Source organism: Gadus chalcogrammus, chromosome 3, assembly GCF_026213295.1.
Source record: "Gadus chalcogrammus isolate NIFS_2021 chromosome 3, NIFS_Gcha_1.0, whole genome shotgun sequence".
Classification (NCBI taxonomy): Eukaryota; Metazoa; Chordata; class Actinopteri; order Gadiformes; family Gadidae; genus Gadus; species Gadus chalcogrammus.
Window position 1 is genome coordinate 20,828,107 of NC_079414.1, and position 26,754 is coordinate 20,854,860.

Below are 26,754 nucleotides of genomic sequence, written 5' to 3' on the forward strand. Positions count from 1 at the left end.
AGAGACATCCTCTTGACAAAAAACAATTGTAGCAGGGAGTCAGGATTACGATATATTATTCTCTTTCAGACGCTCCCCTACAAATATATGTACGCTGCGTGGTTTAGTATCTATATTCAGATGCCCAACCAGATTCAGTTGAGTTGTAGTAAAACTAGAATAAAATGTTTTCTAGGTGCAAGGGGGTCTACATTCAATTCATTCAGAACATATTGCCTCAACGTTGCATGAGTCAGCCAAGCAGGGTTTATAAAAATAGTCCAAATTCCATAGAACCGCAAAACTAAAATACTGTTCCACAACAAAGTCTGCAGGTAGCCAGCATGGCGATGTGTGAGCCAGGATACATGCTGACTGCAAGATCTGCAAGATCTATGGCTATATCTGTGCATGATCATCCTTATTTAGAGCCAGGTGTGGCTGAGCTGCCTCTTAGCCCCTATGGCAGCAGGATGTGTGTGGACACAGCGTAGCATGTGACGTCAGAGCAGTCGGTGAGACGGTTGGTGTGGTGTGTGGCGCCCCCTGCAGGCGGCAGCTGTGGCGGGAGCTTCTGGACGGCCTGGCCGGCGAGGCCGCCACGCTCCAACACATGCTGGGGCTCCCTGAGACAGACACGTGGTCCCAGCCCGACCTAGACCCTGACCTTGGTGAGATTCATACCGCCTTGGTGGGTAGATACAATTAAAAGACGGTTGTTTGGGGAAATGTTCATGCCGTGACAGAACAGTGTTGTCTTGTAGGGTTGGAGGAGGAGGTGAAGACGGTTGGAAAGGGGGAGAGGAAGGGAGGTACCAAGGAGGTGAACAGAGCAGGAGGTGCAAAGGAGAAGGAAGATGGAAGAGGAGCCTCTAAGGCACCAGCCAAGGTGAGGGGAAATCAGTGTGTGTGTGTGTGTGTGTGTGTGTGTGTGTGTGTGTGTGTGTGTGTGTGTGTGTGTGTGTGTGTGTGTGTGTGTGTGTGTGTGTGTGTGTGTGTGTGTGTGTGTGTGTGTGTGTAGTGCTAGTTGGCATGGCAACACAGTCATAGCAATGAACAATATACAAAAAAGAAACGGCAAAACACACCAAAGTAACCAGTCTTCAGAGATAAATGGCGTAAGCCACATAGGATTCAGTGGAGCTGCTCTGTGTGCTCATTTAAAAAGTGCAACGCAGCATTCTTTTCCACTGAAGCCACCATTATTTGAAACTTTCGCTGTTTATGCGAGAGCACAAAAATTGTGCTTTCGGTGCTTATGCACTGCCAGGACAAAAAAAAAAAGTATTCCCAGGGATTTTCCTTGCTAGTGCAGCTGACTATTGCTGTTGAGCCCAATGTAATGGTGTAAAATAAAAATTAATAAAAACTTGGATACACCTCAATAACCCTCAGAGCATCACACGACTTCCAAATGTTTCATGGCCTCAGACCGTGGAGCTATTAAAGAAGCCTCAGACTTACATGACCCAGTATACACAGGTGATGTCAGCAGGCACTATGGAGGCACGCTTCATGGGGTTGGGCTACGGGACGGGTATTTCATAAATTGGCTGAGTTCGCACCCCCAAGGCCAGATCTGTCGTATTTATTCATTTTATTTCGATATTGCCCCTGGCCTGACATGTATGACGAATGCCCGAGAAGAAGCGGTCAGGTTGTGTTCGTGTTTTTTCTTGGTCCCCATCCCCCCCCCCCCCCCCGCTCTGATGGTTGAGTCACTGGCTCGGCTAACCCATTAGTCACCAAGGCTGCCATGGCAACAGAAGACAACATAGGGCTCGTTCACACTGTTATCGCAAACTGCTGCGGCAATGTGGGAGCGTAGCGTCATGTCGGGCACTTAAAGCACTCTGCAAAGTACCACACGCTGTGGTCTCTCTACCATCTTCACGGGGGTTGGGTTAACAGTGGAAGGCTCTGCAAAGTACCACACGCTGTGGTCTCTCTTTCATCTTCACGGGGGTTGGGTTAACAGTGGAAGGCCTCATTGATAACGTTACATGGTGAACAAGGTTCTTCTTCCCGTTGCCCCTTTCTGGTCTTATCGCCGGTTTACGTTTACGCCGCCGTAGCGTTACGTCGAGTCGCCTTTCTCCAAAAGTAGATTCTGTAGAATCAGAACTTTCCGCTGCAGGTTCGCCATATCCTTTTTCCCCACCACCGAGGCCTATACACAATACCCCAGTTTCAAATGAATGGTTGAACTGGCGATTTCGCTGCAACGCCTGATACAGTGTGAATGGGCCCGCGCCGGTGGTCAAATGCCCACCTGCGCATCCACTCTGTGTCCAGGTTGAACTCATTGCATACACAAAGAAGCCACTCAACTCATTTGCACACAAATATGCACGCACTCGCGTCAAACAGCCTGTATGAAAAAGGCTGGACAAAGCATTACCCACCATATCTATTTACTTGTACCCTTAGCCAACTCACCAACATTGTTTTTATACCGGGTTTACAAGATAACCAGAAGGGAGTAGCATCTCTGTCTGTATCTCGCTAACGCTCTCTCTCTCTCTCTCTCTCTCTCTCTCTCTCTCTCTCTCTCTCTCTCTCTCTCTCTTTCCCCCCCCCCCCCCCCCCCCCCCCCCGCTGTTCGTCATGGGAACAGGAGCGTGCGACATTGAAGGAGCGAGGAGGAGAAGAAGTGACCAAGGCTCCTGGAGGAAGGCGTGCTACGGAGTCCTCATTGGCTGTTGTTGGTCAAGAAGCAACAAGCCCCACCCTCTGTGATGACACACAACACAATGTCCAACCAGAGGATGTGCTCAAATACAGGACACATCTAAACCAAAAGGCTAGTAATGTGATTGTATTCGTAGGTATTATATATAGGCCTATATATATTGTATAGGAATAAAGATATATATTATATTTACGTTTAGTAAAATGTATATTCATATATATTTCTTAAATACATATATTAATTTATTATTATTTTCCTGTATTATGTATTTTTATTTTGTTGAGTATTCGCATGCCACAATTCGCTCGGGTGGGGAAAGTCAGTCCCAGAATGGACATGTCTGAAGTTCTCTGTATGTTGCTGTTAGGTGTACGTTCTGATGGACCACCTCGTGGACTCCCTGGCCAGTCTCCTAGATGCTCTCGGAGATGAAGAGCGATAAGCAAGACAAGACATTCATGAATGAATAACACAATCATTTACATTGATGCTACGTTAAAGCTATTGTATGTCATGACAATATTAAAACATTTCATAACTTATATTAACGGACTTTCCAATATGCTTTCCAATTTGCTTTTTGAAGTTATTGTCATTCATTCTTATTATGAAATGGGGTAGCCTATTGCATCGTTGACGCTCGCTTCATGGTCTCTGCCTCTCTTGCGCGTCCAGTCGTGCCGCGTGCCTGCTTGCCGGTATGCGTGTATTGGTGTGTGTGTGTGTGTGTGTGTGTGTGTGTGTGTGTGTGTGTGTGTGTGTGTGGGGAGGGGGGGAGGGGGGGTGTCACAGAGTGAGTGAGTAAATGAGCGGCTGAGCATCGGGGGTTATCTTGTCCAATGCGCATTTTAGGACTGCCTGATCCAACAACCGCCAATCGTGGTGTGGTGTGCAGTCATCGGCCGCCGTCCTATCGGATTTAAACATTATTCTGCATTCGCTTTAACGCTCCCAAGCACGAAACCATTAAACATGGTCCGGTGGCTTAGGGTTGTTTTACCTGATCTGTTGCGGCTGATTTGTAGTCCGTAGCCTGCTAGGGGATGCAATGTATTGATGTTGTGGAGCAGGAGAGTAAAACGAGGCAGAAGATGCTTAGCGTCCTAGGCAGGAGATGAGCAGCGATGGGTAAGGTAAGCGTCGATTGGGTAAGGTAAGCGTCGATTCGAAAGTGATGCAGTCCTAGACGGCGTGTGCTCGCCCGATATAAACTGGATATGTTAGCATCGGTGCATTAAAGCGGTCGGTGCATTATATTGGGGGGTATATGGCAAACGCTTGTATGCGCACTTAAATCTATTGGAATAAAATAAATGTTTCTGGTAGACTCAGACTGCCCACTGCACGAGGGGGCGTGTGTATTGGTGGTGGTCATGGTTGTGGTGGTGAGGCGGGTGTTGATCTGAAAACCAACTTAATCGCCCTCCATCGACACATGTTATGCACACCTCCACATACCATGATCACCCTGGTCCCATCAACTTTTATTTGCTATCTGTTTATTAACTGAGAGCTGAAGGAAACGATTTTGCTACACACTGTCCTTATCTTGGGCCTTAAGTTATAGATAATTGGTTATTAGTCTTTCATTATTGGTTTTACCTGCGCCAGTTGCCTCCTTTGAGATTTAAATTACAGCTCATAACGGCTTCTAAAAGTGTGTGTGTGTGTGTGTGTGTGTTTGTGTGTGTGTGTGTGTGTGTGTGTGTGTGTGTGTGTGTGTGTGTGTGTGTGTGTGTGTGCGTGTGTGTGCGTGTGTGTGCGTGTGCGTGTGTGAGTGATTGACTGAGCGAGTGAGTGAGTGTGTATGTGGATGTTGCGTAAATGTTGCTTGCTTGTGTGTCACAGCGGAGAACACAAGATGAATTGGCAGAAAAGTGATACTGATTGTAGTTGCTGACCTTCATATTTCCCCCCTTCCCTCCCTCCCTGAACATTCAGACACATGCACCTTTCCTCCCCTCAGCTCATGCACAGTGCAGTTAATTGTGGAGATGTTCTGCTTGAGTCTGCACTCCAGCAGAGAGAGCAGTCCCACCCGCCCCCTTGATCCTGGACAGCCTTCATGAACACTCATTGGAACTTAAACCACTGACACTGTCGATGCTTTTCAAATATCGTCCATGTACACAACTGAATGGATGAATAAACGTTAAGTCCTATAAGAGCATGTCCTTCGCTGAGATGAAAGTGAAGTGGGTTTATTGCAGTAGGTTTTACGGCTGGATGTGCTCCAGTTTAGTAGGTTAATTACCCGCTGTATCAGTGAAAGCGCCCCGGGCTCCCCACGATGAAGAAGAAGGGATGATGCGATCCCTTGAGCTGTTCAGCAGAAATGTGAAATCGGGAGGACAGAAATAATGGGTTGAGTGTGCACCCAGCTGTGTCCGTGGTGCCACTGATTAAGCAGATCAGCACTTGCAGCGGCACGTTTTAGGGTCCCACATCGTCTCATGCTGAATAGATCTTACTCACGGGAACTGATCTATATACTAATTATTTAACATATCATGATACCTGATTTTTTTTCTACTTCACGTCAATTCATAATGCATATTAAGTAATGAATTTACGCGAGGGATTTGCGTTGATGTGTTGGTATTGTCCTTCTCTCCCACTTTCCTCCAGTGTTGCCCGTAGACGATCTCCCAATGTCGGGACCTCCATCCCCATAGCTGCATCTCCAACCTTCTAAGTGGACCTTCCTCCTCCTCCTCCTCCTCTTCCTCCTCCTCCTCCTCCTCCTCTACCTCCCCCATCACGGCTCCATTGACTCTCTCTCTTCCTCAAATTGGTTTGAGCCCCCCTCCCCCCCTGACACACACACACACACACACACACACACACACACACACACACACAGACACACACACACACACACACACACACACACACACACACACACACACACACATACTGACCTCACCATCACCATGACCACCTCAGCCCTGCGTCGCCAAGTGAAGAACATTGTGCACAACTACTCCGAAGCAGAGATCAAGGTATCACGTGTTGTTGGATTATTAGTCTTCTTTTTGTGTAAAGTATCCACCTACAAGTGTGTAATACGTATAATAACAATACTAACCTACAGTTAGCTTAAAGTGACATATGGTCAGTATGATTACATGAATGTTTGACATGCTACGTACCTAGCAGTTACCCCTTCGTCTTTGAATAACACAGGCCAACGACATTATGGCCCAATCCCATTTTTACCCCTTACCCCTTACCCCTTCAAAACAAGGGGGAGGGGGAAGAGGTAGAAATGGGATTGGGCCTTAGGCAAAGGGGTAGAAATTTAAGTAAGGGGTAGAAATGGGAGGGGTAGAAATGGGATTGGGCCTAAGGCCCAATCCCATTTCTTACCCCTTCCCCTTACCCCTCCCCCTTGTTTTGAAGGGATAAGGGGAAGGGGTAAGGGGTAGAAATGGGATTGGGCCTATGTGTCTCTATTCTAACTGAACAGGGGGAAAGGTTTGCGGTCAATGGCTCTGGTTAAACTTGAGTGTGATCCATATCATGCCGATGTGACAAGGAAAGGCGTTGTCGTGCGTTGTCTGCGGTTGTGCAGGTGCGCGAGGCCACCTCCAACGACCCATGGGGGCCCTCCTCCTCCCTCATGACGGAGATCGCTGACCTGACCTTCAACGTGGTGGCGTTCGCCGAGGTCATGGGCATGCTCTGGAAACGCCTCAACGACAGCGGGAAGAACTGGAGACACGTGTACAAGGTGCTGAGACCCTTTACCCACTCTCAGACACTCTCTATTGGACATGGTGTCATTGTTTGATTTGACATGCTTTTATTTACCCTTGACTTGGCGCTCGGTCATCCTCGCACCGTGCCTCTCCACTGCCCACTATCCGTGGCAAGGTCTGCCTTTTTGCGTTGATGCGCCCAGGGCCGGCGCTGGACGTTTCGGAGCCCTAGGCGACTCGAAATCAACTTGCGCCCTGGACAGGTCTTGCGAGCGGGGGGGGGGGGGGGGGGGGGGGGGGGGGGGGGCCACCAGAGGGCGCCCCCAACGCATTTGTCGCCCTAGGCGGTCGCCTAGCTCGCCTATGCCGATCGCCGGCCCTGGATGCGCCTCCTAGCTGATATTGTTCTTGCGCTCCTCCTCTTCTATCCATTTGTAGCTGGATGGTCTACGGGGAACATAGCCAAGATTTGTCAATAAATATACCGCAGAAATTCTCAAGCAACCGGGTGGACGTGAGAGGAGGTGGCTCTACCACCTCCAGAAATGAAACAGGAAACAATAGTTCGCTCCGGGCTCAGTTCTCAATAGTGTGAAGTGTTTGGATACAAGATCAGTCACAGCCCAGCCCACACCTTGACACCTCGGTCTGTGGGTTGACAACTTAAACAAAGTTGAAGAACTTCAATAGTAGAAAGAGTGTCACAGCATGTGTGCCTATGCTAATGCTTGTAATGACAAATGTATGACCATAATCTCTCTCTCTGCTCTTTGCTTTGTTGCCTGACTTGTGCATCACAAGCAGATCACTCTAACCTAGCAACTTACTTGCTTTTGAGTGGACCTGTTTGACAGTGTTAGCTAAATGCTACACTGCATTAACTTAAACCGATGTGATCTGTGACCCTCAGAATGATGATCAGTGTTTGATTCCAGGCCCTGACCCTTTTGGACTACGTCCTGAAGACCGGCTCAGAGAGGGTCGCGCATCAGTGCCGGGAGAACGCCTTCACCATCCAGGTACCCTACGTCAAAACGATAACACAGCTCCAGTGCACCTTCGGCCGTTCTTCATCAGGCTGTTCTTGGAAAGTGGTTCCAAGCGTTTCGGCCGACCTTTGGTCTGACGCACATGACGTCTTTGACCGGTGGATTTTCAGACGCTGCGGGACTTCCAGTTCGTGGACCGCGACGGCAGGGACCAGGGCGCCAACGTAAGGGAGAAGTCCCGCCAGCTGGTGTGTCTTCTGCGGGACGTGGAGCGACTGCGGCAGGAAAGGAGCCAGGCCTTGAAGACCAAGGAGCGCATGGCCGGCGGCGGTAGTGGAGGTGGCAGTGGAGGTGGAGGTGGAGGAGGAGGTAGCGGAGGAGGAGGAGGTGGAGGAGGTGGAGGAGGAGGAGGAGGTGGAGGAGGTGGAGGAGGAGGAGGAGGAGGTAGCAGTGGAGGAGGAGGAGGTGGCAGTGGAGGAGGAGGTGGAGGAGGTGGAGTAGGAGGAGGTGGCAGTGGAGGAGGAGGGGGAGCTGAAGGGGGGATCTACGGAGGGGTCCCCCCGTCCTACCACCCCGGCCGGCGAACCAGCCAGCCCAGCATGGCCGTGCTCTACGGGGAAGAGTTCAGCCGTTCGCAAGGCTCTCCGTCCTCCTTCAACTGTACGTTTGGCTTCTGGGGCCATTTCTTCTTCAAATCGCGTCTGACCCTTCTTTTGGCATGTCCCAGCAATTCCACAGAGTTTGGATCTTCTGGGTCTTCAGGGCTAACGACCCCCCCCCCCCCCCCTCGCTATGAGACTACGTTAGAAACGGGCATTACTTATATTGAAATCATTACGTATTGAAATCATTGATGAAATAGACAGTAAATCAATGAAATGATTGAAGCTCACGGAGCGGAACCCAGAGAAGCCCGTTTGCTGCATGCACCGCTCACTAGCGCGCCCTCAAGCGAACAACTCTCCACGAATGTTGTCGAGGTGTGCAGCGGAGAACTAGCGCCAAGGAGACGTCCAATCACACCGCATGCAGCGGCACCCATATTGAAACGGCCCTTCCATCCTCATTCCCTGCCTCCCTCTCGCCTCCTCTCCTCAGCCTCGTCCTCGTCCCCTCGAGAGGCGGCCTCCGACCTTGAGCAGGCCCGCCCCCAGACCAGCGGGGAGGAGGAGCTCCAGCTGCAGCTCGCCCTGGCCATGAGCAGGGAGGAGAACCAGAAGGTAGAGTTGCACACGTGCCGACCCGCGCGTGTGCGCACAATCCCACAAACACACACGTGCATGCATTACGCACACAGATGCACCTAGGAGGCTAGCGGGAGCAGGTACAAGGACAAAGTGTCACGGTCTCCTCTTTCGACCCGCCCCCACGCTCACCGTGTCTGGGCTGACCGCGTGTGAGTGTGGTGTGTGTGCCTGACCTCTAGTGCTGAATTCAACCGCCATGCATAGCAGAAGCACACCTCTGGCTCGACGGATTGGAAATTCCCTGTCATTCTGTCTTGTTTTTCGCTCTCTCTGTCTCTCTCTCCATCGCTCTTTCTCTGTCGCCTTCTTGATCTCTCATTCTATCGCTCTCTGGTGGTCGTAAATGTTTACAGATAACCTTTATATGTTTGTACTGCATCTGTTTTCAAGTAAAAATAAACGATGCATTCCCTTACCAAGGATGCCATCCCTTCCATCTTGCTTGCCCATCGCACTCCAGTTACCATGGCGATGAAGCAATACACTCAACTGCATGTTGCATCGAGACGTAGCCTACAGGACGATGTACGTTTTCCCCTTCACTTTAACACACAATTCATATACCTTGATACCGTATTTTCATTGTTGGATTCTCTCTGAGTTTTTTCATGCAAGTTTTGCGTTTTACCTTCTTCGAAAGACTACTAGCCATTTACATTTACAATGGCATTTAACAGACGCTTTTATCCATAGCGACTTTGAAAGAGAAAAAACACTATATATTGCTTTCGGTACAGTAAGGATGCCCTCAGAGGTCACTCTGTAGTTCCTACAAGACAAGAAAGGAAAACTAAATTTGTTTTTTTCTCTGTCAATGGTAACATGTAACAAAGAACGTAGCAATAGATAGATGGATTGATAGATAGATTGATGGATAGATGGATAGACGGACAGACAGACAGACAGACAGACAGACAGACAGACAGACAGACAGACAGACAGACAGACAGACAGACAGACAGACAGACAGACAGACAGACAGACAGACAGACAGACAGACAGACAGACAGACAGACAGACAGACAGACAGACAGACAGACAGACAGACAGACAGACAGACATCGCAAGAGCTGCCACCGATGGCGCGACGGCTGTTTCGCGTTCCTCTTCGCCTATAAATGTTTGTCCTCACCGTTGCTATGGCAATTACAATATGTCATGACACCGCCTCTGCAGGAGCAGCGCTGTCGCCAAGGCGACGACTCACTGTTACAGAAGGCCCTGGACGAGAGAAGGAGGGAGAGCCAGTCAGACACGCAGGAGGTGAGGGTTGTGTTGTATTGTGTTGTGTGTGTGCGTGTGTGTGTGTGAACGCATGTGTGCATGCGATCATTTCCATGTGTGTGTCTGTGTGTGTGTGTTTGTATGTGTCTGTACGCATATGTGTGTGCGATCATTTGTGTATGTGTGTGTGTTTGTGTATGTGAAAATGTATGTAGTTTTGTGTATGCTTGTGTGTAAATGTGTTGTCTGTATAAATGTACACGTGCACAGTGAAGTGTGGTGCGGCGGGTGACGGCGTGTGCTTGGGGGTCACGGTGGTTAACAAAGGAGAACAGTGAGTGAGCAGGGCCTGCAGGGGTACCTCCGTATGAGGGGCGGGGAGGGAGAACTGTCCAGGCTCCAGGGGAGACCGAGGTGAGCTGTGCTGAATCAGGACTCGGTTACATCTCACCTTGAGACCTAACCCTTTATCTCTCTAGGGGGCCGGCTCTGTCGGCTCTCTGGCTTGTGATTGGTTGTGGGTCTGCGTTTTTTTCACGTTTAATATCTCTGGTTTTTAGCACCATAGGCTTTTTCCCTCTTTTATTTATTTCCATCTTCCAAAAACAACTGTCTACAACAGTACACATACTGTCTGACACCCATTGTGATTTCCAGTAGTTCTGCTGCTTTCATTTAGATGCATTTAGCTCTGTGCTTCTGCTGATTTAGGTTGTACCTTTAATCATTCAGTAACTATGAAAATCGAAGCATTGCCCAGAGCGTTGCTATGCAAGTAGGTATCTCAGTTGATTTAAATTGAGATGCTCTGTGAAGCAGTGATTGGCTGAAAGTATTAAAGCTATTATACATGTATTAGAATATGATTAGGCTACCATGATGAGTATTTAACTTCCTTAGCCCTCCATGCTGGATCTGGTGGACGTCTTTGGGGCCCCTCCCTCTCAGGTCCCACCTCCCTCCAGTAATGACCTCTGGCCCTCCACCCAGCACGCCTCGGACGTCTCCCCGGACCCCTGGGACTCTGTGGGTGAGTGGTTCCCTCCTCCGGCCTCCTCCCATGGTTCCAGCTGTGCTTTGCTGTGCCCTGTTACGATAGTCACAGAGAGGGGGCGCTGTTGAGCTGCTTATTAGCGTTAAATTACAACAGCTGAGGATGCAGGGGGGGGTCTCAGTTTGTGAGTCTGAGGTGAGAGATCTCAAGACGGGATATAGGACCTATCCCGAAGGACACACGTTTTGCTGTCAAGACACTTCAACGAGGGATCTTTTGGTTGTTAATTAACGGGGAGACTGAACGAAGGGAATCGACCTGCGGCTGGTCACCGGGTGACGAGGTGCCGGCGCGGCGTGTCACAGAGAGAGCTGTTCGCCTACGTTGGCTGTGTACCTTCCACCTAGCCCCCGTAGATGGGGGGAGGAAGGTTTTGGAACATACCTCAGCGCACCTGTTACGTAAATTAAGCACATAAGCTGTAATTACTACACACAGCCACAAGGGAGCAGGATCAAACATACAAGCTGTAATATCTACCCCAGCCGCAGAAGGCAGCATCTTTAAGACAGACGCGGAAGCCGCAGCTAAGACGTCACATAGGCCACGCCTACTTCACATAGGCCACGCTTACTTCACATAGGCCACGCCTACTTGATACATCCGCAGCCCCAGGAGCCAGATGAGGTCAGAAACATAGGCAGACCCGTTGAGAGCCTCGGGGCCCTTTCTCCACGCGGGTTAAATACAATTCCCCCCCTTTTGCTTCATAGTTACCATATTTAACAAATAAAGTGAGTTAAAAGCGACCCGCTTTGAACTACTTTCAACAAGAACACGACGCACCACGTAGGGACAGGCTTCAGGCCGTCCACCCGGGTGATAACCCCCGCTGCACCACAGCAACCTCTGGGTGTTCTGTTGTGCGTCGGCAGCGGTCCACTCCGGCAGCCCCCCGCGGGGCGGTCCCTGGGGGGACGCCGCCGCTGGCCCGGCCCCTCCCGCCGCGGCGCCCGCCCACGCGTCCAACCCATGGGCCCCGTCCTCCGCCTCGCCCACGGACCCCTGGGAGCCCGAGCCCCAGTCCCCCAGCGACGGCCCCCCTGGCTGGGGGAGCCCCGCGCGGCGCACTGCAGGTACACTCCAGATTTATTGGACTTCATTGACATTTATTAATGAAGGCAAAACCTGTTTAGGCTAAGGACTTATTATTCAACCATAATCAGAGGAATTTATTTTTTTCCTCTTGAATGTGTGTTGTGTCGGTGTAATAATGGTATCGATAGTACTTTCCTAGTGTTGGTGTAATTATTGGTCACTTCATCTGTGCAGGAGTGGATCAGACGGACCCGTTCTCCGTGGAGGAACAGGGGGGTCTGAACGACGAGGCTCCTCACATCTCCTCGCCCCAGCTGGTTGGAGCGGGTAGGATACAGCACAGAGGACCACCATGGCACTAAAACAGTACTTAGCGTTGTGTAGCCTCTTATCCTAGCTATCTTAGTTGTATACGCGGTATGGGTTTACTTAGCAATTGTAAATGCTTGCTGTTTCTATGAATCTCCCTACTTTACCGACAGCGATATATGGTGGTTTCTCTTTCTTCTGACAAATGTGCTTATTGTAAGTCGCTTTGGATATAAGCGTCTGCTAAATGCCCTAAATGTAAATGTAAATGTGAATGATCAGCATGGACACTCCAATTTGTTATGAAGTCTCCAAGTGATTGAAGGAAGAATAAGTTGGAAGTTGGAGTTTACGTTGCTGCGATAATGATGTCGAGTGTTTAATTTAAATTTTGGCCGACGACAGCATTCACGTTGTTGTTCTCCATTGTTGTTATGGCGGCGAGGACGTTTGGTGATGACGTATTTATCGTATAACGACGTGATGAAGCATGCATGAAGGAGCAACCGTGCCCAGGCCACGGCCTTTGGGAGCAGTGTGACCACGGGCCAGCGGGGGGAGTGGGGAGGGGGGGAATCGTGCTGAATCTTCCTGCAGCACGGATCAGGCAGACTTGCCTAGTGTGAGTGCGCCTTTAATGACTGCATGAGGAACCCCCGACCTCCCTCTAGGTTCTGAAGCAGGTCGGTTGGACAGGCCGGCGGAGTCGGACCCCTTCGGAGACGCGGACGCCGCGGCCTCCGGTGCGTTAGGCTCGGAGCACCCGCAGGCGAGGCCGCAGGTGAACGGGCGCGGCGCGGCCAGCCCGGAGATGTTTGACCTGTCGCGCCTGGCGCCGCCGCTCAGCGCCCCGCCCCTTCGCATGTGCCGGACCCCCGAGGCCTTCCTGGGGCCCACGGGGGCCTCGCTGGTCAACCTGGACGTCCTCATCTCCTCGTCGCCCCCCGGCAAGATGCACCAGAACCCCTTCCTCTCAGGTACGGCTTGGCTCTGTGACGCACACACACACAGGAAGACTCTTCGCACGGTGTACTAGTGTGCACACTCTTCTGTACCTACCATCTTTTCTTATTCTTTTTACATATTTGTGCACATCTCCCTCTATTTTTTTTGTCGCCGTACTTTCGTTGTTTTACATTTTTGACTTACATTTATTCCATTGTGTGTTTTCTATGATTGTGAGCTGAGCCATTCTCACAGAAACAATCCCCCCCCCCCCCCCTCCACCAACGAGATCACCAAAGCCATGTGCTTCTGAATCTCAATGCGCTGAGCCTTGGTCGTCCCGCTCCCTCACCCTCCCCCCTGGCCTTCCCCTCCCCAGGCCTGACCGCCCCGTCGCCCACCAACCCCTTCCGCTGCGACCAGCCCCGGCTGACCCTCAACCAGATGCGGCCGGCCTCCACCTCGCCGCTGCCGCCCCACATGCTCCCCTACAGCCCCTCTCTGCCCCTGCCGCTCCGCCGCCAGCAGCCCGTGCTGGCGTCCTCTCTGACCCAGCCCTCCGGCGGGCCCATGGACCTGCCCTCCAACCTGCCCCGGCCCCTGCTCCCCCTGTCCCCCCGCCCGGCCCCCCGCGCCCAGGCCCACGCACACAGCCACAACCCCTTCCTCTGAGAGGAGGCCCGCAGCCCGCAGCCACGCTTCTACCGTCCCGGTGGCTCTGGAGGGGCCGGAGGACACGGAGGAAACGCGGCTATTCCTGGGGGATTTGATGGATTGTTGCTTTGTTCAAACCCGGGTTGTTCCACTGTCCCCGGTGGAAGTGGATCGAGGCTATGGCTCTGGTGTGAGCTAATCCTAAACCGGGTCTTTATCTCAGTCTAAGGACACCCCAAACGCTATAACGTTGACTCCTGAAGAGGCAAATGCGCACATTTGTGGGGTGCGCTCATATACACAAACATGCACTCACTCTCACACACACACACACACACACAAACTATCACAAAGATGCGAATGCACAAAAAGTGAGCATCTACACACAAAAATGCGCCGATGTACGGTGCAAGAGTTCACAGAGCACTCCTGATACACCCAGAGAACAGGGAGCGGTGCTTTAGGGGGGGACGTACAGGAGAGCCTTACCTGCCACTGCTGATTTTACCTTCTGGGCCCACGGGGTCCTCACTGCTGCTGCTTCACCGAGAGCATGAATGCAACCCGCTCACCCGGAGCTCCAGAAGTTATAACCGATGGAAGCCACGAGCATTTAGTCAACGGAGGGAGAATGTCTATCCATGTTGTCGTAACCCATGTGGTCCTCGTTTTATTTCCTGCTAAGTGATACCAATGCCTACGAAGTAGAGGAAACGGTTGTCGAGAACGACGAGGTTTGCATCGAGCGGAACAGTAACCGATGTCCATCCACCACCCCTAACCAGACGACCTCTTTGCTCAAACTTAGATATCAGCCACCGTCGACAGCTTTGACACCAGCACTCCCAGCCTCCTTTAATTATTTAACCACACAATGGGCGGTACCATGAGAACTATGTGACTCAGGTATGTTCCAACATGCCAGCAAAGACACACACGCGCGCGCGCGCACACACACACACACACACACACACACACACACACACACACACACACACACACACACACACACACACACACACACACACACACACACACACACACACACACACACACACATACATACACACACACACACACACAAAACGATATCCGGTTAATGCTCTGCTCTAAAACCATGTGTGACTGGACGCCAGTTCCACACTGAAATGGGGGGGGGGGGGGGGGGGGGGATGTTTTGTTTTTCCTCTTAGAGGGGGGGGGGCAGTTATCCCCTACAGGACCTAGAACACGTGTCCCTCATGGGGCACAACCAGCCTAAAGCAGACTCAAGGGTCTGAACCCGCACCTCATCCGAAAAAATGACTGTTCCCGACCCGTACCATGCTCTGCTGTCCTGGCGATTGGCTTCAGTGGGGCGGACATCAGGGAGACCAAAAAGTCCCTCGGCCGATAGAAAGGCGGTTATTCTGTCATTAACGCAGTAATGAAAGAGCTGATTGGTTAGAATGCGGCGGGGAATACGCTGTGAGGCAGGAGAGGGAAGGTGGAGGTTTGGTCCAGAGGAGGGCAGTGCTGGCTGTCCTCCTGTTCTGCTGATCCCATCAGCCACAACATACGATACTCTGGCCTCACTTAACACAACCTGGGCCGTCATGCAGAAGGCCTGCCTATGAGTGCACATAAGCTTGGTACCGATTCAACAGAATGATTACCCATACAGTATGATGATATGTTATATCAATAAATGATTGACTGGAGTTTCCATTACATAAATGGTGTTTGGTTATTATTTTCCCTTGTAAAGGTCTAAAAACATTCCCATTTGTTGAAAATCTAGAATTCGAATGCGATTATTATATAAAATTCTCTGGAGGCGTATTTATTACCATAGTTAGTAAGATGTAAACAAAGTTATAGGATGTTTTCACAGTTCAAAGAGCTCACTGCATTCATTTCCCCATGAGAGGGCGACAAAAGTATATAAAAAAGATAACGATTCCAGAAACGTCCTCACGCTCTATTGGTATTGTCGGTTGAAGGTCAAATTAAATGAGGGACACACACACCCACACAACGATTTGTTAATGCATGAACACAAAATGGGCCAAGTGTAATCACAGAATGTAATCAAGACAACACAATCAGCAACATATATTGAGAAGCTCAAAGGCTTTTCTCTCATGTTTGGCATTTCTCCTCAGACATATCAAGTGCACCCTATAGTCTAATCCAACATTTAAACAGTCTGGACCCCAATAGAAGTCAAGCCAGTTTTTTTCTCTCTCTCTCCAGATGCTGTTATTACAACATTTAAGCAATATTCTTCGACATATGGTGTTAATTAGTGTAGGAGTAGTTGAGCAACATGTAATCAATGGACTACAAGGTTGATAGCTGAAAAAAGTCACTGACTTTTTATCGAGATAAATAGGCCTCTCACCCACATAATTATATATCGCCCTTGGGAAAATAGAATGAACTGAACTGGAGACCCCTGTTGGGAGCCAACTGAATGTCTAGCAGCCCTCTAGCCCTTCCATGCCTCCAGCACTACATATTTTAGACGGCCTTGCAATGTTTCCCATCTGAAACTTAAGTCTCATGAAGGCACATTCCAAATGTATTTAAATAAAGGATACATACTCAATAAACATGAGCAGTCAATGGAGAAGAGTCATTTAATCTCTCATCTGTGATGGTTCTTTGTTGGGTGTGTGTGTGTGTGTGTGTGTGTGTGTGTGTGTGTGTGTGTGTGTGTGTGTGTGTGTGTGTGTGTGTGTGTGTGTGTGTGTGTGTGTGTGTGTGTGTGTGCTGTAAAACGATTAGTCTAATCAAGAATGGGTCAAATATGGCAGCAATTATGTTGATGACACACACATACACGCACACCACCACGCACACACACACGCGCACAAACACAAACGGTCCCTCACTTTTTTCTCTCTAATCAGGGTCAGACAGGATGCATCTGTGTGTGTGTGTGTCTGTCTGTCTGTCTGTCTGTCTGTCTGTCTGTCTGTCTGTCTGTCTGTCTGTCTGTCTGTCTGTCTGTCTGTCTGTCTGTCTGCTTGTGCGGGTGAGTATTACAGAAACATGAGTTGATGACATACAAATGAAACAAGTTTGGATATGAAAACTGCAAATGCTTCAAATTATAATTAAAACTTGATAACTTGACAATATATTGAAACATTATGGTTTCTACTTTCTAGGCCGACTGCTAGTGCTCTATTTACAGGATTCACATTATTGTGGGCGGGATACTCACGTCAGAGTTCAATTGATTGACGGCACTCTAGAGCAAATCCAGAGCGCATCCGTACATTTTGTTAGCCAATGAGCGACTGGATTTTTGTATTTGCGGAAGTATATTCAGACACGTTTTTGTACGGAGATATTAGATTCTTAATGTAATTATTTCAAGAGTCCGTCTCGTTTAAGTATATACCCAACAGTAAAGTGCGGACATAATGTTTTCTGTCTCCAGTGTTTTATATGTTGCAGTTATTTCGTTTTTGTATTATCAGTGACACATGCACATCGCGGCGCATCAAATAATTCACTCCGGTTTGTGACTCCAACGTTGTTTAGATGACTAGCGTCCCTCCAGACCCTACATTTGGGGGGGAAGAGGAAAGCATTTGTCTACCAAAGCGCCCACGGATGGAGGAGTGTGAAGCGGAAACTGGGGACACCCGGAGGACCACAGTGGACGTGGTGAGGTGTTAAACGTTGATTGCAATTGGTGACACACTAAATCACAATAAAGCTTGAGTGTTTCTGTATAACTAGCGATATTATTTTCGAATTCATATAGTATGACTAAAGTAACTTATATATTGAATACTGAAAGTCGAAAACATGATCTCTTTGCTCCCTTTTCCTTCCTAGTCTGTAATCATACCGGTGCACAACGCGTCCTGTTGGCTGGAGGAGTGTCTACAGGCGGTTTTAAACCAGGACTTCACCGGTTCTTTGGAGCTGTCTGTGTATGATGACGCCAGCACTGTGAGTAATCTGAGTGCAGTGTGTGAATAACACACACTGTGCACTATGAAGAAATAGATCAACCATAAAGTTAACAAGAACACAAGAAAGCTCTAAAAATGAAAGCTCTTTTTAACTCCTCAAAAAAAGAAAGAAAAGCATGTCAAGCGTAGATCTTCCTGATATTCCTGTTATTACCAATATATAGTCCCTTTATAAAGACGTAGGGTTAATTTAGAACTGTGTGTGTGTGTGTGTGTGTGTGTGTGTGTGTGTGTGTGTGTGTGTGTGTGTGTGTGTGCGTGCTCCTAACCTTAAGGATGCCTCCAGAGCAGTGCTTGAGAGTTGGAAGGAGAAGTTTGAAGCCAAGGCCGTTTCCATGGTGATCTCTGGTCATCACTCGGCTCAACCCAGAGGAGGTAAGTCAGCACAATGTAATATTATTATACTTTGTTTCAAATGCCCACAGCAGGAACACAGACTGGATGATTGTGTTTCTTTCAGTGGGTTATGCCAAAAACCAGGCAATATGTCAAAGTTCTGGACGTTACCTGTGCTTTCAGGATGCGGTAAGTGTGTGTGTGGGCATGTGTGTTATGCTTTAGTGGGCTTTTTGACACGTTTGCAGTTTATATTCTGAAAGAGACCTTAATGATGGTGAATTATTGGAGCCACGGGACAATAAACTACATGCTTTACATTGTTACACTGCTCTGTCCTCAGTAAGACATGGCTTTATGAGTTTGACCAGCACTCCCGGCAACTATTTACAATGGAGTTTTCCTGCAGACTATTGCGTCAGCTCAATGAAATGTAAGCCACATGCAGGGAACTTATTCCCTAAAGCGACACCTATTGCACTGAGGGTGCACTCACACTAGGCCATCTGGCCGTGGCCGTTGGCCGTTTTCACACCTAACCGTGCTCAACTGGCCCCATTGTTCTCTGGCCTGCACTCACACTAGGCCATCTGGCCGTGGCCGTTGGCCGTCGCAACTGTGGCCTGGCCACGGTAGGCTCTTGTACATACGTCATCACGTCGTAACACGTCATCACCAAGCGTCTGCTGCATGGACCATAATAAAGTCTGCCGCCAATCAGAGTTTTAACAACAATGGACAACAACACAGAGAACACAGTTCGCACTTTGCTGAGTTTTTTGCTTATTTGGAGCCGTTCTCAGATAGAGCCCACTCTCACTGCTGGTTTTTTCGGGTACGCAAACAAGCGTAAACATCGCTTGACGCCATGTTTACCGTTTAATAATAAAGGCTCGTCGCCTTTATTATGTCCATGGTCGTCGCATGGACTATACGTCATCCAGCTCAGGTTGCGTAGCCGTGTGCTCGCGCGTGTCGGCTCATTAGCATCTGTACCGTAGCGGCCCGTACCGTAGCAACACACCTCTCCCAAGTGGCCAAATTGGCGTGGCCTGGCCAGACTGGCCACACTCACACTGGCAGATTTGAGCACGGTTAGGTTTGAAAACGGCCACGGCCAGATGGCCTAGTGTGAGTGCACCCTGACCGTATTGCATAGATCATGGAAGACACTATGCCTGATTGATATCATGCAGAATGTTAACATTGAATATGAAAATCAAATGTTCAGTCGAGGGGCATCGAATCGCATGTTATTTGTTTGGTTCACACGTGTCCCCCTATGCCCTGTCCGTGTGTCCCAGGATGACGTCATGCTGTCCCAGCGCGTCAGTCTGCAGTACGCGGCGGCCCTCCTCCAGCCCCACGCTGTAGGCTTCTCCTCTTCCCTCCTCCCCTGTTTGTCCCTTGTCTTTTCTTCAGTATGTGTGTGTGCGTGGGTGGGTGGGTGGGTGGGTGCGTGCGTGCACACTAATCCCTATAAATCCACGATGAGGAGACCTATGACAGCCCGTGTTGTGTCCCTAGCTCTTTAGAGGACTCACTTTTTAAAATAAAGTATTTTAGGCCAACCTTTTAATGTTCGTGAAAGGGACGGGTCAGGTTGGAAGAGTAAATAGTAAATAATAATTTAAAAAAATATATCTTTTTCATACATTGATGGTGTTTTATATTTCTTCGGCTTTACCTCGCCATAGGGAGCATTTGCAGTAACATCGAAAAATGCAAACACAATCTTTTGAATTTGAGTGTAACGTAAACTTGTGACGGCGCCTCATTAATTCACTCCTTTTTGGCTGGATTAAAGGAAGTACACTCACACATGCAGAATCCAAGAAATCCAGAGCTCTCATTTCTGACGTGTGTGCGTGCGTGTGCGTGCATGCTTTTGTGTGTGAGAGTGTGTGTGTGCGTGTGTGTGTGTGTGAGTGTGTGTGTGCGTGTGTGTGTGTGTGTGTGTGTGTGTGAGGCACGCCGAGCAGGAAGGCGTATCCGGGGCTGAGGCTTGCTGGTGGGTTGCCAGGTCAGAGGTGAAGGGTCGTGGGTGTGTGGGCGGTTGGAGCAGCGGGCCAGACAGCAGGCTTGCTGCCGAGCATAAACAACCCGCCCTGCTCCGTAGGATGGGCTGTTTTTGTATTTGATCCAGGGATACCATTGTTCTCCCTGTTCTGTTTCTCTGTATGTGCGTTTGTAATAACACATCCATCCCTCCATGTCCTGTCGATTTCCTCTGTGATAATAAGACTGTTGCAATCTAATGTGTGTGTGTGTGTGTGTGTGTGTGTGTCTGTGTTATGTATCGATCTGTGTTCCTGGAAGCTGATTGGCTGTGGAGTGCGCCGTGTTCCTGAGGGATCCACCGAGCGCTACACGCGCTGGATCAACTCTATCACCCCGGAGCAGCTCCTCACTCAGGTGCCCGGCCCGCCACTGTGTGCACGAGGCCCACGTGCACAAGTACATGCATGCGTGCATGTATGTATTTGTGTATGTGTGTATGTGTGCCGTCAGAGAGGGTCACGAAGGTTCATGTGCCAGGAGGCGGTAGGGTCAAATAGAAACAGGATATGTACCTGCGGTGACGGGTCTACTCTTTTTTTTTCCACGGAAATAGGAATGCACTCCGGGCGGGGGACCCGGTGTTGGTGCACCCCTCTCTCTCGACCCCTCTCTGCCCCCCCCCCTCTCTCCCCGTCCCCCCCCTTAACCCCATCCCCACCGAGGGCAGGCCAGAGGAAGCACTGGCCCTGCCAGTAAATGAGCCAGTGAGGCTAGCGGGCGGACGGTGGAAACTGTTGCTTATGGAGCAGAAGCAGTGTTATTGCTTTTGGACTAGAAACGCCACTGTGTATGGGTGTGGGTGTGTGGGTGTTGGTGTGTGTGTGCGGCTCGTGTTGGATGAACCTTAACATAATAACAGTTTCTTTGTTTGACGGTCGGAAGGGTTTGTGTTTTTTGTTGAACGTTACACACTATAAACACAATTGGCCACTATTCAATGTTGCATTATCCATCTATTTTATCTTTCAACCTCTACCCTAGAACTTCATGGGCTGTGGTAGAATGTAATCAAATTAGGAAGGAATATAAAAGCAACATTATGAGAGGCGGTACATGTTGAACTTGTATCACCGCGTCAATTAAATCTGCAGGTACACGTTGTCAATAAATGGTGTATGATATTAACCTTTGCTGTTTGATTCAAACGACTGGCTACGATCACCAGGGAGGTCAATAGTGCGGGTACACTGGATTAGTTTTTTTGGCTAACAGCTGAACGCCTTAACCTGAAGTAGCATTTCCTTGGAGCCAGGTAATGGCTAAATATGCATGCAATTCGACTATTTCATGAATACAGTCCTTTTTTTATATATTCTAATTATATTCTAAGCACTTTGGTTTTTTATCTGTTGATCCTCAGAGAAAACACACTGTAACCGTGGAGACAACAGAACCAGAGAACAAACTGAGCTCTCTCTCTCTCTCTCTCTCTCTCTCTCTCTCTCTCTCTCTCTCTCTCTCTCTCTCTCTCTCTCTCTCTCTCTCTCTCTCTCTCTCTCTCTCTCTCTCTCTCTCTCTCTCTCTCTCTCTCTCTCTCTCTCTCTCTCTCTCTCTCTCTCTCTCTCATATAAAACCTTCTCTCTCTCATAAAACCTTCTCTCTCTCTCCACGTTTTGCTGCTCACTTTTTCACTAAATTGTACTTTTGTCAGACACACACGCGTCTGTTGAGCTCCTCAGCCTGAATGACAGGGTGTATCCTCATGATATGACATTTCATGGAGGGTCAGGTGACATCCTAGACTCTGCGCCCAGACGTCCCACTCCCCCCCGTCTCCTTCCTCTTCTATAATTATACTCTGTTTTCTCCAGCACTCCTTATGGATAAAACTAGCCGCAGAATCCCTCCGTTGTTTATCTGTGTGTGTGTGTGTGTGTGTGTGTGTGTGTGTGTGTGTGTGTGTGTGTGTGTGTGTGTGTGTGTGTGTGTGTGTGTGTGTGTGTGTGTGTGTGTGTGTGTGTGTGTGTGTGTGGACCCTGAGTTCTCAGCTGAAGGCCATTAGATATGGTTCTCTATAACCATCGCTCATTCCTTTTTTTTCTCTTTTTTAATTTCTGTAGTTTTTTTTTTTTTTTGGACTCATGACTTTCAAGAGAGGAACATTTTGACCAGCTGTTACTCTTGTTAAATCCAGATGTTTCATTGCTGATTCCATCTGTATACAAATCGGCCTGAGAAGCCATTTTGTGGAGGACGAGACCACATTCACCTAGAATGAACCTGAAATGCAAAAAAAACAGATTCACCATTTCAATGAAAATAGCGACACAAAAAAAAGACAAGAGGAGTAGAGATGGCGGCTGGAAATTAGGTGTGGGCAGTATTGCTGACAAGGGGCTTCGGGTGGCATGTGGGTTATGGTAAAGGGGGACGGGGGCTCACAATTACATTGTGCTGACTTACCTCCTCTGGTTGTTGGCTAACTCGGTACATTGTTGGCTTGATCACAAACTCCCTTAGCCATGCGGACTGAAGCCATTAAGGAGAATAATAAGGATATATAATTCCTTGTTTGTGTACAATAAGTCCCAGTAACCATTAAACACATGCAGTCGGTGCCCTGAAAGCCCATGTACCAGGTTGTAGTTTCTGGTGAACCCCTAAAGCTGCAGCTGGTCTGGCAGCAGCCAGTGCCAGGCCCAGTATCATTCCCAGGCCTGGTCACGGTGCAGGCAGAATAAACAAATAGAGAAAATTGGTTGGGAAAAAAGAACTGGTGGTGGATTTGAAATACTTTTTGTTTGACGACACTTGTTTGTTGAAGGATAAGCCTTTTAGATGCGTGCCCCACTTCCCTTTGAAAGGAGTGAACGCCAAAGGATTGCATGTGATTCTCTGTAATGGTCGCTTGTAATCACTCTATGGCTGTATGGCAATCACTGTACGGTCAACACCGTTGTGCTCAAAGTTGAGCAGTGTGTTTTCATTGTGCTTATTTCACACCAAATATCAAAGATCACACTTTATGTCACTGGATAAGAACTTTATATAAAAACAGAGAGGTCAATTCGTAAGGACATTTAGTGTGTGACTGTTTGTGTTGTTAATAGTGCATCATCCGCAGGTGTACACCTCTCACGGACCCACGGTGATCATGCCCACGTGGTTCTGCTCCAGAGACTGGTTCTGCCAAGTGGGACCCTTCGACGAGGGAGGCAAGGTGCGAGCCCGGGCCAGGAGCTCTGCAGGCCATCTCTCTGCAAAGAGCTCACCGGCTTTTAACTGTGAAACAAAGTGTCATACACCATCGTCCCGTCGCTACCCTCCAACCATCACACACCCTCACCACATCAAGTTTCCTCAATTTGGGTTAAATAATAATGATGATAAGACATTTTATTTGAAGGCACCTTTCTCAAACTCAAGGACAGCGTATAAAGGTAAACAAAAAAAACTCAGAAAGAAAGAACAATAAGAAAGAGAGAAAGGAAAAATCAGTTTTTCCGACCAGTAGGATAAACTGATTACTTACTTACTTAATAACTTCCTTCTCACTACAATGCATTAGTTTGCTCTTTCAGTCCATTCCTGCACCATACTCCAGCCTCATGGTCTATTTCTGTTACTGTCGCTGTACTGAGTGTACCGTAGGTGCGCTCATCATGATGACCTCTCTTTGTGTGACCTCACCTTGAACCCGTCGCCTCTGCAGGGGGTCCCGGAGGACCTGCTCTTCTTCTACCAGAGCCTCCGTCAGGGGGGAGGCGTGGCCAGGGTGGAGCAGTGCATGCTGGTCTATCGCTACCACGAGCAAGCCGCAACGCACTCTGTGCTTGAGTAAGCCCCTTTCTCCCCGTGCATGTGCACACATGCTTTCGCGAAGCGCGCACACACACACACACACACACACACACACACACACACACACACACACACACACACACACACACACACACACACACACACACACACACACACACACACACACACACACAGGAACATCTTGTCTTCCGCTTGCTCGTTGCTCCCCTACTGCCTGCATCCTCTGTCAGCAACGTGTGTTGTGTTCTTTCTGAGATGGTTTGTGCACATGGACACATCTGGTAGGACACACACACGCACACACCCACATGTGGTTGTCTAGTTGTGGGATTCCCAAGCAGATACTCAGGAATGCACTCACTTTCAGTCACTTTCCCAGCATACGACTCAGAAATTCCTCCCCGACATTCCTTTTGCGCTCGGTATGTTGGGGTCCCGGACACCAGGGTGGAGGTGGGGCCTGTCTGAGAACGACCTGAGAGGGATGGGGGCGGGGGCAGTGTTGGCTGAGGTGGGGGTCGACTGGACCGGGGGTCAAGTCGCTGAGGGTCTGTGTACAGTGACCCCAGTCACAATTTCCCTTCTTTTTGAAACACGCTTTTGAGATGATTATGTAGGGACAATCCAATTAACGTTCTCACAAGAACACACTGAGAGGGTTGATGTGTAGGTGTGTGTCTTTTGTCCTTGTTTTTCTATCTGCTGAAGTTAAGGGTTCATGGTATTTCTTGACTCCATTGACATTCCTTCCAGGGAAACTATTTGGAAGTTGCGCGTGGACTTCTTACAGGAGCGGGTCCTCAGCCAATGGGAAAGCTTCACCATATGGAATGCTGGGAAGCAGGGACGGAAGCTCTACCGAAGCCTTAGCCCGGCCAATCAGAAGAAGGTACTCACCGGGCCACGAGACTTGAACGCTTGTAATCATGTAAACGATGGAATACATTGGTGGCTGGCTGCAGTCCTTGTTTCTGATACGCTGTTCTATTTCTCAGGTGAGGGCTTTCTGTGACGTGGATGAGAACAAGATCCAAAAGGGCTTCTACACTTATCAGGACTCCAAGGTGGGAAATGGGTGCACTAACTGTGGATAGTGAGTCCAGAGGCTCTACTGAGTGTAGGCCTGAGACAGGCAGGCCAGTAACGCATGTACAGTCTAACTCAGGTCTTCTCCATCATTTGATGCAAGACTCTTTCACTTCACATCTGTTTCCACCTCAGGAAAGGCCGAAGCCCAGGATCCCAGTTCTGCATTACAGAGAAGCCTCTTCGCCATTCATCATATGCGTGAAATTGGCAAGTTGTGTGTGTGTGTGTGTGTGTGTGTGTGTGTGTGTGTGTGTGTGTGTGTGTGTGTGTGTGTGTGTGTGTGTGTGTGTGTGTGTGTGTGTGTGTGTGTGTGTGTGTGTGTGTGTGTGTGTGTGTGTGTTTCCGCCCATGCATGATTGTGACCATGCATTGTAATTTTATGAGATTGTTTTTCCCTTAGGCTTTATATTATGTATTGATAGTATGGGATGTGACACACACACACAGACACAGACATTTGGCAGCTCTTCATTCAAAGCCCTTAAACTCAATAAGTTAAACTATTTGTCTATCCATGCGTAGTATTGTGTCTAGGATTACCGTTGTATTGCTTCTTACTTCATTCAAAGTTACTTCATACACAGTGCAGGGACGGGGAGGAGTAGTCAAGCAGACAGTTAATTGGCTATTTATCTCAGACCCCCACCTCCAGGGGGTCCTGATTGGCCAATTTGGGAAATAGGAGCAGTTATAATTTTTGGGGGCCTGGGTTCAATCAGCCTTTGCCCAGGACAACCTTGTTCATGTCTTACACACACACACACACACACACACACACACACACACACACACACACACACACACACACACACACACACACACACACACACACACACACACACACACACACACACACACACACACACACACACACACACACACACACACACACACACACACACACCTGGATACAATCAGACAGACGCTGATTGAAAGAGTGGTTCTAAGCTTCTTACTGAACCCTTAACTGGTAGAATTGTGACCATTTGTCTTGGCTAAATATAATTTCCGTCTTTGGATTGACACGGATCTTAGCCTAAACCATACAATTCACCAAGCAGGAAGAGACCTAGATGTGTGTGGAATGAGACAATATCGCTCAATAGAACGTTTCTCATTTATGATGACAATAATTGTGAATCAGGGTGTTTTCATGAAGATACGGCAAATATAGAATATGTTTTCTTCTAAAACTGGTCCTTCTTCCTTTTAACCAGGACATGACAGAGGGTGTGTTGGAGAATAACCTGAAGAGTCTGCAGCTGACTGAAGGAGTGGACTATTACCATTTTAACTGAGAACCCGGCCAACTACTGTAGCCCTGGCAGAGACCACAGTGCAGTACTGTAGCCCTGGCAGAGACCACAGTGCAGTACTGTAGCCCTGGCAGAGACCACAGTGCAGTACTGTAGCCCTGGCAGAGACCACAGTGCACTACTGTAGCCCAGGCAGAGACCACAGTGCACTACTGTAGCCCTGGCAGAGACCACAGTGCACCACTGTAGCCCTGGCAGAGACCACAGTGCAGTACTGTAGCCCAGGCAGAGACCACAGTGCAGTACTGTAGCCCTGGCAGAGACCACAGTGCAGTACTGTAGCCCTGGCAGAGACCACAGTGCAGTACTGTAGCCCAGGCAGAGACCACAGTGCAGTACTGTAGCCCAGGCAGAGACCACAGTGCAGTACTGTAGCCCTGGCAG

At 49.0% G+C, this 26,754-nt stretch overlaps 3 protein-coding genes across 7 annotated transcripts in view; all 3 read left to right on the forward strand.

The window, feature by feature from the left end:
* Positions 1 to 3,183, forward strand: part of mycbpap (mycbp associated protein) — a 15,524-nt gene extending 12,341 nt beyond the window's left edge. Inside the window, exons 16-19 of the mRNA XM_056586609.1 lie at positions 532 to 650; positions 744 to 868; positions 2,597 to 2,782; positions 3,039 to 3,183. Coding sequence (XP_056442584.1) covers positions 532 to 650; positions 744 to 868; positions 2,597 to 2,782; positions 3,039 to 3,113 — 505 coding nt within the window. The 3' untranslated portion in view covers positions 3,114 to 3,183. The remainder of the gene's footprint in view (positions 1 to 531; positions 651 to 743; positions 869 to 2,596; positions 2,783 to 3,038) is intronic.
* A 2,421-nt stretch (positions 3,184 to 5,604) lies between these two features.
* epn3b (epsin 3b) lies at positions 5,605 to 13,850 on the forward strand. Its single transcript, XM_056587269.1, has 12 exons — positions 5,605 to 5,673; positions 6,246 to 6,404; positions 7,308 to 7,391; positions 7,532 to 7,712; positions 7,863 to 8,021; positions 8,460 to 8,581; positions 9,785 to 9,871; positions 10,733 to 10,862; positions 11,762 to 11,962; positions 12,159 to 12,251; positions 12,905 to 13,210; positions 13,558 to 13,850. Exons 1-12 carry the CDS (start codon positions 5,605 to 5,607, stop codon positions 13,848 to 13,850), a joined length of 1,884 nt encoding a protein of 627 aa, XP_056443244.1.
* A 3,295-nt stretch (positions 13,851 to 17,145) lies between these two features.
* On the forward strand, positions 17,146 to 26,478 carry b3gntl1 (UDP-GlcNAc:betaGal beta-1,3-N-acetylglucosaminyltransferase-like 1). Of its 5 annotated transcripts, none has more exons than XM_056587395.1 (13): positions 17,146 to 17,185; positions 17,367 to 17,492; positions 17,667 to 17,783; positions 18,082 to 18,181; positions 18,267 to 18,331; positions 19,447 to 19,512; positions 20,462 to 20,557; positions 23,268 to 23,363; positions 23,856 to 23,980; positions 24,719 to 24,854; positions 24,961 to 25,029; positions 25,187 to 25,261; positions 26,272 to 26,478. In XM_056587395.1, exons 2-13 carry the CDS (start codon positions 17,367 to 17,369, stop codon positions 26,350 to 26,352), a joined length of 1,152 nt encoding a protein of 383 aa, XP_056443370.1. In that variant the 5' UTR covers positions 17,146 to 17,185; the 3' UTR covers positions 26,353 to 26,478. The 5 variants fall into 5 exon arrangements, with proteins under 5 accessions (XP_056443370.1, XP_056443372.1, XP_056443371.1 ...); XM_056587396.1 differs by having other exon boundaries at positions 17,153 to 17,161; XM_056587397.1 differs by lacking the exon at positions 26,272 to 26,478 and having other exon boundaries at positions 17,147 to 17,492; positions 24,961 to 25,058; positions 25,187 to 25,262.
* Positions 26,479 to 26,754: the final 276 nt, after the last annotated feature.

What these genes read in the sequence shown, in the direction of transcription:
- epn3b (XM_056587269.1), top strand. Translation starts at nt 5,605, where the DNA reads ATGACCACCTCAGCCCTGCGTCGCCAAGTGAAGAACATTGTGCACAAC. An exon ending in ACTCCGAAGCAGAGATCAAG is followed by an intron (nt 5,674 to 6,245) that starts GTATCACGTGTT and finishes GCGGTTGTGCAG; the next exon opens with GTGCGCGAGGCCACCTCCAA. An exon ending in GGACCCCTGGGACTCTGTGG is followed by an intron (nt 10,863 to 11,761) that starts GTGAGTGGTTCC and finishes GTGCGTCGGCAG; the next exon opens with CGGTCCACTCCGGCAGCCCC.
- b3gntl1 (XM_056587395.1), top strand. Translation starts at nt 17,367, where the DNA reads ATGACTAGCGTCCCTCCAGACCCTACATTTGGGGGGGAAGAGGAAAGC. An exon ending in CGGAGCAGCTCCTCACTCAG is followed by an intron (nt 20,558 to 23,267) that starts GTGCCCGGCCCG and finishes CATCATCCGCAG; the next exon opens with GTGTACACCTCTCACGGACC. An exon ending in GCAACGCACTCTGTGCTTGA is followed by an intron (nt 23,981 to 24,718) that starts GTAAGCCCCTTT and finishes CATTCCTTCCAG; the next exon opens with GGAAACTATTTGGAAGTTGC.